General features: G+C 44.1%; 1 protein-coding gene across 2 annotated transcripts in view; it reads right to left on the reverse strand.

Moving 5' to 3' along the window:
* Positions 1 to 10,910, reverse strand: part of DPYSL3 (dihydropyrimidinase like 3) — a 98,929-nt gene that overhangs the window by 13,883 nt on the left and 74,136 nt on the right. For both annotated transcript variants that reach the window (XM_069484170.1, XM_069484171.1), the window contains exons 4-7: positions 9,144 to 9,308; positions 7,003 to 7,064; positions 6,013 to 6,093; positions 2,205 to 2,273 (exon numbers count right to left, since the gene is read on the reverse strand). In XM_069484170.1, coding sequence (XP_069340271.1) covers positions 2,205 to 2,273; positions 6,013 to 6,093; positions 7,003 to 7,064; positions 9,144 to 9,308 — 377 coding nt within the window. The remainder of the gene's footprint in view (positions 1 to 2,204; positions 2,274 to 6,012; positions 6,094 to 7,002; positions 7,065 to 9,143; positions 9,309 to 10,910) is intronic.

Below are 10,910 nucleotides of genomic sequence, written 5' to 3' on the forward strand. Positions count from 1 at the left end.
ACTACCCAAAGCCTGAGTTAGTCCAATTCAGCCCAGAGCAGAGACATTGGCATTATTCCATTTAATCCACAACAGTTCCTTTTTGTAAGGCTATGACATTTTGGTTAGCTTGTAGAGCCCAACACTTTTAAATATACCAAAAATAGCTTCCAGATGCCCAGTGGTTGTATAATGCAAACCAGTCACTGCTCGTGGAGGGTGTGGCTCAGACGACAGACTCTAAGAACTTGGCTAGCCAAGCTGGTATCCCCCAAGCTGCACTTTGTTCCATGTGGACAAAGCCCTGGAGGGGAATGCAGACACCTTCCTGAAGCACCCAGACTTCTGTACTCCTGAGCGCTGTCTCTGTTTCTTGGGTCCTGAGATGCTGTTCTCTGAACAGCATCACTTGAGATGGTATCTGGTGTGCTTTGAACTGGAGAGGAACTGGCTCCTCCCTTGCTCACTCCCCCTTCACACCCATGCTGACCACTCGAGCTCCCCTGGGACCCCGGTCCTGGTCCTTTTGATCTCATTCCCCCCACCCCCACCCCAGCACTGCAGGTTTTTCAGCACTTTGACAACATGACTATCTTTGGAAGGTTACATCACCCTCCAACTTCACCCAAAAGGGCTTCCAGGGCTGTAGAGGTTTGCAGCTGAGAGGGTTTTTTACTAAAAAGGAGACGGGAACAGGGAGGAGGGTGGGGTGGTAGGGTTAAGGGGAGGTTGAAAAAACAAACCAAGGAACAAAAATAGACTTTGTTCTGAAATCCCCTGGCTGCTGCTAGAAGTCTATCTTGCCAGCACATCTCTACAGTGACCAGCATTTAAGACAAGTTTGACAAACAGTGCTGATCACCCTGGCCTGTTCACACTGCGGAAACGATTTTCCAATCTTTCACAGTGATGGGCCAGTGGCTTAACCTCTCCAAGCTTCAGTTTCTTTACCTGTACGACAATGCCACCCGTCCAGAATACCAGCAAGGGTAACTGAGATAACACATGTAATTAACACAGTTCTAGGTATGAGCATTCTGTAGAAGGGATCAGGCATTATTAAGGAAACGGATTTTTCAGGAATGTGTGTGACTGGAACCCCAATCACAAAATTATAAATTATTTCAAGTGGCAACAAAAATATCACTAGACACAAAGCAGTTTCTGGGGTATTGATAATATTCTGTTTCACCAGCTGGATGCTGGTTATACAAATGTATTCCGTTTGTGAAAATTCATTGCATCCTTATGATAACAACGCTTTTTTTTAGTATGTGTTACATTTTAATTTTAAATAAGACTCTAAAAGAGATGGGCAATGGGAATGCAATCATTTCTGGTTCTGATTCCTTTTTCTACCTGTTGAAGAGGTTGGAATGCCAGGGCAGGAACAGGACTCGTTTCACTACCATGAAGGGCCTTTAATTCGCTGCAGGTGCCAGACCCAGGCTGCACTTGCAAAGCCAACTTGCTTTCAGCCATATGGACAGCCAATTCCCAGCTCTGTGCCTCGTGCCAGTAAGTGAAGTTGCTGACATCCCAGAGACATGGAACCAACCACTAGTTACCTTTTATTCGCTGTTTGGCTGCTAAGCACGGACACAAATCATCATTCCTTTTACATGTGGGAAACTTTCGTACCAGATGTAATCGTCACCTTAAGCAAATTGATGGGCATAATGCCTATAAAAAGCCCATTCAGCCTCCTATCCATATGGCCAATATTTTGTAGGCCTCAAAACGTAATATGAAATGAGGGAGTAAGTGGAAATTCTCTGAGATTCACACTGATTAAGAAAGGAATTAGAAATTTAACACTCCTACTGAATAGCTGTGAAGGGCACTCTAACTTGTGTTATTTTTAGAGAGATTAGGGATGAGAAGTAACCATCCCTTGACATTCCTTTCTAATTTTCTCACGGGCTCTTGAGCTAGGGTCAGGCAGAAGTGGTCTTTGAAACAAATGTCCCAATACTGCTATCTGGTATTCCTCGGTTCTCACCACCTTTCGGCGATGTGTATTCCTATGTTGTGTATGTACGTGGCTCAGGAAGCTAGGCCAAACACAGAGACTCCAAATGCAAAATGAGCGGCAGGCCACAGCAAGGCTGTGGGAACTGTGATGACAGGAGGCTCCTGGAAGATGCTGTTAAGAATTCAATCCTCACTGCTCCTGTCTCCCTCTCCTTACACCCCACCCTCCACCTTCACCCCCTGCAACTTACCTCCTCTGGTCTGCTCAGTACATGGCCTTCTGGGCCAGTTATCCCCATCTCCAACATGCGGGTTTGCTCCTAGAGTGAGAAAAGAATAGAAACAGCTGTTAGGTAAGCTCAACTGAGATTTGGAAAAATGACACTAGAATGTTCTGATCTAAAGACGTACTCAAGGGAAAAAAAGAATAAAAATGTGTATGTTGAACAAATGTATTAATTCTATATTTGGAGTTGCAATATAGGGTAGTCTTAATTAATAGGTGGAGAAAAGCATTTAAGGGTGAGTTGCTTTTATTAAAAGGAAGATTTATTAGTGTATGCCTGTTTTGTCTGCCTTACCCATCAAAAGTCACACCAGGTCACTTATTCTTCATCTCTTTCAAACCCATTTACCTCTGAAACTATGCTTGCTTAACTCGTTTCTTTATTCATGCATGCATTTTAAACTCATTCATTCTACAAAATGTATTGAGTATCTGCTTCATGCTAAGCTCTGAGGTTAGTACTTGCATTAAAGCAATGTGGCCCCTGACCTCATGGAGCTTAGAGTTTAGTGCTATGTTTCCCAAAGAGTGGGCTGCCCACCAACTACATCAGAATCACCTGAGCTGATTTTGTAGCAATACAGATTTATGGTTCTATCCTAGCCTACCAAATCCAAAGATGTGAGGTTAAATCCTAACAACCCATAATTTAATAAATCTCTCAGAGGGTTTTTATGCTTTAAATCTATGGCTTAAATGAATGGATTCAGAATTTAACCAGACAAATAATGTCTTTAAACAACATTACCTAAGTTGGTAATAGAATTTTGACCAATAGAATTTTGGTCAAATTCTATTTAGTCAAGTTGTGGTCAGAAACACCTCGTGGCTGATGGCTACACTCCTCAGATGCTGGTTAGCTTTCTGGAAAAAGCAGGTGGCTGGGTGGTGAACACATACATGCACTAATTGGAATTGGCAGAAATCCTAAATCGCCATATCTGCAGTTTCATTGGCTTTCACTCTCAAATTACTAAGGCTAGTTCCTATGAACCTCTGTACCAGCAAGCCTGGCCCAGTGGCCTGGGAGTATTTTGGGAAAGTGTGAGACGCAGGAGAGATCGTGAATGGCACAAAGCCTTGTCTCACTCTGAAACTATGAGGTGTTCAGAAAGGAAAGGATTCTTACCACCTGGAAAAGAAGACCGTTTTGGTTTTTGTTTTTAATAATACAAATTTCTAAAAGAGGAGTAGGAGGGAAAATGCATATACTATATAAGCAACCACTATCTCCAGCTCTACAGAACTAAAAAAAAAAAAGTCAGAGGTTGAATTTTCCAGCAAAGCACCCCTACTTTTCATTCTCACTGCTCTTGCTTATTGAAACTTGAACTGAATTAAATTTCTTCCAAACTCTAGTGAGTGTCCACTCTAAACTGCCTCAGGTCACACAAGGGTTAAGGTCTCCAACTAAAGCATGTTCTGTCTTATATGACACTCTCAATTCTGTCTTGTGCAAGTGTGCCAGGACAATGCAGAGGACGAAGTTGGCTCAAGCAGTGGTTTCCAAACACATTCAAATCGCCAAGCCACATTTTCAAAATACACTTGCCTGAACTCTACTACTGCCCTACTGAATCAGAATTTCTGGAATTAGTAAAATCTAGTGATTTTAATGCACTGTTCGTGTTGGGAAGACCTATTCTAAAGCCATGGCATCCCTACAGCTGGAAGGTTAAGAATGGCATGTGAAGCCCATGGATGCTACCTTACATGGTGGGGGGGGACAGCAGTGGGCACTTGGTAGCACTCATCACAGCTACAAGTACATCATCGTTTGTGTCATGGCACAACTGTAGGTTGCTCCATGAAGAAAGGGACCCTGCCTTTTTCATCTTCCCTAAGACTTGGGAAGACTTCCCTATACTTGAGTATAGGCGCTCAACAAATAATTGTTAAACGAATGACTAAAGATACTGTACTCTCAGACTGTCTCATCAACTTGAGATTTTTGAAAACTGCCCTTGTTTGCACTCAAAGGGAAAGATTTCTTCTCTTTAGTCACTTTTAGCAAGAAACTCTGAGTACAGCAGCTGCCTTCATTTAGAAATGTGATAAAATCTTTCAGCTCAAGCTGAATTTAATAAACACACACAAGAAACTCATCCAAATGGAAAAATGCCCTTATTCTTTTCTCAGCTGAGAACAGTCTTCCCAAGGTAAGGAAAGGGTGGGGGTTGGGGGAGGAGCGGGATCAGACAAACTTCTGTGCTAAGGAGCCACAAGAGGAAAGAAGCTGAGAAAGGGGCTTTGAGTTGGGGTCCATTTGCCTCTACAGGGGCTAGAATGAAGTGGCAGGGATTTTGGTTTCCAGGGCAGCTGAAGGCAAGACTGAGACCTCTGGCTGCTGCCCTGAAAACGTGGAGAAGGGGGAGGATTGCAATTCTAACACCACCAGGGCGCCTCCCATGAGAGCAAGGCATGTGGGCCCTGTATGGAAAATGATTTCATTATCTCTGGGTGTGAGGGGGACGTGGCCGAACGCACTGTCAGGGGCCTAATTAGCCTCGTTGGTCACAGTGAGAGGAAACTGCATGCTTAGCTCACCTCCTCCACCAGCGAGACAACCACACAGTCTGAAATCACCACAGCTGGAGCCCTGCACCGCTGGGGTGCTGCCTCCCAGGGGGGCCCTGTGGCTGGGCTTGGGGAACAAGAGGCCCAGATGCACCATCTCTGGGCAGAGATGCTCACTGAGGCACATCGCCTTAGGGGTCAAGATTTGGTTCTCCCAGTTATTTGCTGGGACTCGTGGGCCAATGACCTAAACCTTCTGAGCCTTGATGTTCTCATCTATAAAACAGGGAGGATGATGGCATCCTTAAAGGGTCGGGAGAAGATTAAATGGGAACATACTAATGCGACGAGGGTCAGCCTATACGTTCTTCCCATAGCCCCGCTGACCACACTCACCAAGTCTTGGAGCAGAGCGCAAGCGTTTGTGAGCTATGGAATGCATCTGTTCTGGCTCACCTCAACAGTCTGGTGCCTGGCACAAAGTGCTCAGGAAATACTCTTTGAAAGAATGAATAATGGTTTCTCGTTGTTAATGTTATCAAATGGACTGAGAAAGCTCACTCTTCTTTTATGGCTCTCTCCTCCCAGCAGAGACCAATCCTGAATGTTTCTGAGATAAACAAAATCCTTCCTGAGACACATCTGTGCATCTATTCCATTAAGCAGCCCAGGAGACGGAGAGAGAACTGCTTTCTGCTTCCTTATAAATGACCAATTTGGGCCTTGGGGCCCTCACTTCCATCACTCTTTCCTGGAGTTTCTCAATATGATTTCTAGGAAACCAGTGGGACATCTGATCCCCACAGGACCTAAATTCTTTATTTTCTAAGCCTGTGAGTTCCACAGAACTGGATCTGCTTTCTGGCTTCTGAGAAATGCTGCCTTAGGGTTTTCCTGTAGGACAGAAAATGTCACATAGCTTTGACCCATTTCAGAAGACAATCAGAAATGCTGTCCCACAAAATGGCCCAATTTGAAAACCTCCTCTTCCAGGATCCCTCTTTTGATTCTCCAGAATGGCCAGATCTCTTCGAGTTTTACACCATCTTCTAGTTCCTCCTTGCTTATCTACATTGCCCCTCTTTTCTTCCTAGATCGTGAGCTTCTTTAGCGCAGGTTCTAGCGTCAGCAGGGTACTTAGGACAGTGCTTTCCACATATTGGGAGCTCAAGCAACACCAAAGAAATGAGGAAACAAATTGGGTGCAGACCCAAGTCTGTGCAGAAAGCACACTCCAGCGAGCTGCATGGTGTTACCTGGGCAATGATGTCCCCATTCTCAGCATGAACTTGAGCAATGGCCCCCAGCTCTCCCAGGCAGGTGAAGATCTCATAGAGCTGAAATAGAAATGATTCTTTGTCACCTTTGCAAGCCACTTTTAGCAACTTCACACAAGGGCCAATTACTAAAGCCAAAGCTAAAACAAATGGGGCAAACCAGAGGAAATACGTGACTCGGGTAGAAATATAGACTAAAATATGCATGAACAAAGAAAAGTGCTAATCCAAAAAAAAAACTCTAAGAAATTTTGTCTGTATAAAGAACCTATCATGTCTCTTAGGCAGACAGGACAAATACATAACAAAGTACTACCAACCCCTCCCCTCTGCCTCTAGTACACATTTTCAATGGAATTATTTGAGCTGAGACAGGGCTTCAGAATCCTCAAATAGTGTTCCAGAAAGCCACTACAACCCGGCCAGAAGTTAATATGAAAGCTGAAACTCTTATCTCTTAACCTCTCAAGATAGACATAACTTTACTTCCTAACCAGGAGACACAGGAATTAATTTCTTCTATTTCCTCTGAAAACCTGACCTTTGTCTAAAACAAACACATGCCAGGAATTTCTTAGGAAGAGAGTAGAGGCAGGCTTGTATTTGTAGTAACAAATAGCAGAAAAGCCCTTCTGATCCTGCAGGGTGGAGAACCTCACATTTGAGCTTCTGAGGGGTCTGAAGCTTGTGCAGATGGAGCTTGGATGGAGATTTAAGCATGCCCTCCCTCTTACCCTTTTAAGAAAGCTGCTGCCAGTGGAAATTCTAGCTCCCTGTCTGCTTTGCCACGGGCACTCTGCCTGTTACCTTATTTAAAATGTAGCGTGAACTGCAAGGGCTTGAAGAAGCACTCTGGCCCAGCAGTCTCCCGCAGTGACCACAGTGACTCATGTTACAACGGCCAAGGTCATCAACAACAATAGGAAACCCATCCAGATACCCCAAACTACACAGCAAATGGGCTGTTACCTCTGTGTTGGACACTTGATACAAATCCTTATAGGCCATGTAAACCATGAAGGAGTTAACCCCTGCAAGAGAGGGAAGAGAGGAAGAATAGGAGAAAGACAACATTATCACAGTCACCCTCCATCCTTTCCTCCCACTTCCATCGCCCATGGGACCCAAGCACATTACCCAGGCTGCTGTCTACAATAAAGCAAATGCTTCGCATTCTCCAAGAACATTTTACTATGCCCATCCCCACCCAATAAAGTCAACAATTCCTAGGTGATGGCATAGTGAAATGGTCTCTTCTTCTGCACCTCTTTCTCACCTCCCCCTCTAGCATTCCCCAGCCCAGAAGGTCCACAAACTTCGATACTACTCAAGGTAGTAGATATAACTGAGAATCACTCTAGCACACTGGTCATGTTCACACAGTAGGGGGCTGTACCCATGGAATCCACCCATACACTAGTTCAGTGAGTTTAGGATACTTAAGCTCTCTGGGCCTTGGTTTCCTTATCTGCAAAATGGAAGAATAACAATACCCTACTTCACAAGGTGGTCATGAACATTAAAGGACTTAACACATACAGAGCTCTTAGCACTAGGCCTGGTGCATATTTGGTCTCCACTAATAGATTTCCTAGGATCTGTTTCTTTTACTGTTTGATGAATGCCTGCTCTGAACTAGACCTGTGCAGAGAACTAAGATGCATACCCTGTCCTCAGAGAACGGACAGAACTCATGGGTAGAAGGCAAATTTCACCTTGTGCTTAGACATCTAAAGTCTTAAGAGTTATAAGGAAAGAGCTATGTAATTTTCACCCAGAATAAACTATTAATATAGTGATTTACAGAAATAGGTGGGACTGGGGAACAGAGAATCATTTTAAGGAAAGGAGGATAATTTTGGTCTCTAACCATTAGGGCCATCTCAGCCCACAGTGTTCCAGGCCAAAAGTGGGTTGTAATCTGAGAACTTCCCTGCCCAGAGTGGTTCAACTCAGGGCAGTTTTTCCCAACAGTACCCTTCCCAAAAGCTTCTGTGTCATCTGTGTAATGACCCAGGCTCTTTGATAGGGAAGTGGGTGTTAAAGCCATTCAATTTTCTACTCCAGGTGAGATGCCTAGTGTAGAAGAAAATAAAAATACATTAAAAAAAGGGAGGAGGTTAATGTCACATTCTGTGTCAGGACTGGGCAGGGCTTATGGGTTAAGGAGGGAGATGGAAAGAAAACCTTATCTTCTGAGGGGTCATCCTTTCCCCTCCAAGCCCAGGTGCACTCTGTTCCACTGAACTCCTGGCCTTTGTGCCTAGACTACTCATTTGATAACAGTTCTTGCATCTTGTGGCATTTTTTTCTATTGCTCTTCATGGGCCTGCTTCCTTTTGCCTTGGAAGCTCAGCAGAGGCCATTATTCACACTTCCCTGAGTCCCCCAGGCCGCCTTACCATGCCGGGCACATTGCACCTATGTGTACCTGTACAGGGAGTGGTGAAATATCTGATGATCAAAAATGTAGAAAGAAGCAGAGAACAGAAGGATCTAAGACAATGGAACCTAAATCATGTACTCACTGAAAGGACACACACACACACACACACACACACATACATGTTTTCTCACTCTAAGCTCCTAGCCTGTGTAACAACACATCCTTGCTCCTGGGAATGTCTTAGCTTTTTCCGAGGATGCCATTGTTATAGTAATGGTTTGATCTCTGGAGTAAAAATGATAGGGGTTAAAAATCCCTGATCTCATATCAACTAGCCACGTGACCTTATATAAGTACGTTAAAATTTCCTAACCACAGTTTCTTCCTCTGCAAAATGGGCAGAAATGCATGGAGGTGAAGAGTATAGACTTCGGATAGATCTACAGCTTCCTAATTCTGTGACCTTGGGCTACTTATGCTGAGTCTAAGTTTCTCCAGCTGCACAGTGGCGACAGGAATAACAATCCCTATCTCATGGGGATCCTGTAAGGAGTAAGACTGCATATGTAAAGTGCCTGAAACATAGCGGTATCCCTACATCCAGTATTTACACTCAAGGTTCCAGGCCCCAAGCAAGGGAAAGTGACCCGAATGAGTGGATGGTGCTGGAAGGATAGGCAAGGAGAAGCCAAGGGAGGAGGGAGGAGGGTATGTTTGGGCTCACCTTTGTCCTTGATGAGGTTCTGCACTTCCTGCTTGACGCTGTCGTTCCAGTGGGTGATGTCCACATGCAAGGCGTAGTCACAGCAGCTCTTCCCGTCGGCCCACTCTCGCCACTTCTCATAGGCCTCAGTCAGGCTGGACTCGGGCTCAGGCACCACGTGGTCAACTGAACGACAGAGGCTCCAGATGGGTGACTCACAGACACAGCCTTTGCTCCCCTCTACTCAGGCCTGCTCCTGCTTGCTTAGCTGTGACTACACAATCTCTATTTCCTGAGCATGGAACTAACCTGGTAGTTTCAAGGATGCTGATGATTTAAATGTCACTTAGCTATGTGATTTGGGACAAATTACTAGCTCCTCTAAACCTCAGTTTTCTCTTCTTAAAATGGGTGCCCAGTGGACTGGGGATGGGGTATAATAGTGTCTTCCTTCTTAGTTTGCCATAAGATTAAATGGGAAAATGGGCCAGGCACAGTGGCTCACACCTGTAATCCTAGCACTTTAGGAGGCCGGGGCAGGGGGATCAGTTGAGCCCAGGAGTTCGAGACTAGCCTGAGCAAGAGGAGACCCAGTGTCTGTGAAAAATAGAAAAATTAGCTGAGTGTGGTGATGTGTGTCTGTAGTCCCAGCTACTTGGAAAGCTGAGGCAGGAGGATCACTTGAGCCCAGGAGTTTGAGGCTACAATGAGCTGTGATCACGCCACTGCACTCTAGCCCCGGGAGACAAAAATAAATAATACATACATACATACATACATACAAATGGGAAAATGCATGGAAAGTGCTTCGCCCGATGCCTGGTTCATAGCAAGTGCTCAATAAATGTTAGCTATCAATGAGTGCCTACTATGCGCTGTTATGACTAGTGCTGGGGGGCGGTCACTGCTAGTGATAAAAGTCAGGCTCTCTTCCAAGGGTGGAAGGAGGGGTGTTAAGATTATGTCAGGTGCAAGACATGGAGGTCCTCTGCTTATTGCCACAGGGGAGAGCTGGTGTCAGTTAAGGGAACCTGACTCTCAGGCTCACAGGTCTTATTTCCATGAAACTTTTTGTTAAGAATCTGGTTTCCTTGAGACCTAAACTTGTTCTTTGATCCACAACCATGGATGATATTTCAAAAAATAACAGTATCTATAGTTGGTGAGGATAAGGCAAAAGTTACACTTTCATAATTCCTCTGGGAAGCTAAGGCAAAGTGTAAATTGGTACAACTTTCCTGAGCACAATTTTGAAATAGACATCAAAAACCTGGACATTTTTCATACCTTTAACCCAGGAATTATTCCCATGCCTAAGAATTTTTCCTATGGAAATAAATAAGGCTGTCCACAAAATTTTAGTTCTGAGGATGTTTGCCACTGCAAACATTATTTATATATACTTACATGTGAAAAACTGGAAACAAGTGAAATCTTTAACAATAGGGAAATTGGGTTAAATACATAAGTCAGATGCTTTCATAAAATAAATGACTAGAAATTCATTTTAAATGTTTGGTAGAATAAAAGCAAATGAATGGAAAGATGTGCATGACATCCATGACATGTTACTTAGTGAAAATGGCAGGCTAAAATACAGTTAAGTGCATACACTATACTATTATCCTATTTTTGTTAAACAGGAAAAAAATATATGTGCAGAATATATAGCCAAAATCTAACAGTGATGTGGGATTATGAGGTTTCTATTACATCTCCAGGGCTTCTAACTTATCTACGAAGGACATGAAGGCTTTGGTGGTTCTTTGCATGCTTTACTGTCTTGTC

This window comes from Eulemur rufifrons, chromosome 10, assembly GCF_041146395.1.
Source record: "Eulemur rufifrons isolate Redbay chromosome 10, OSU_ERuf_1, whole genome shotgun sequence".
NCBI lineage: Eukaryota > Metazoa > Chordata > Mammalia > Primates > Lemuridae > Eulemur > Eulemur rufifrons.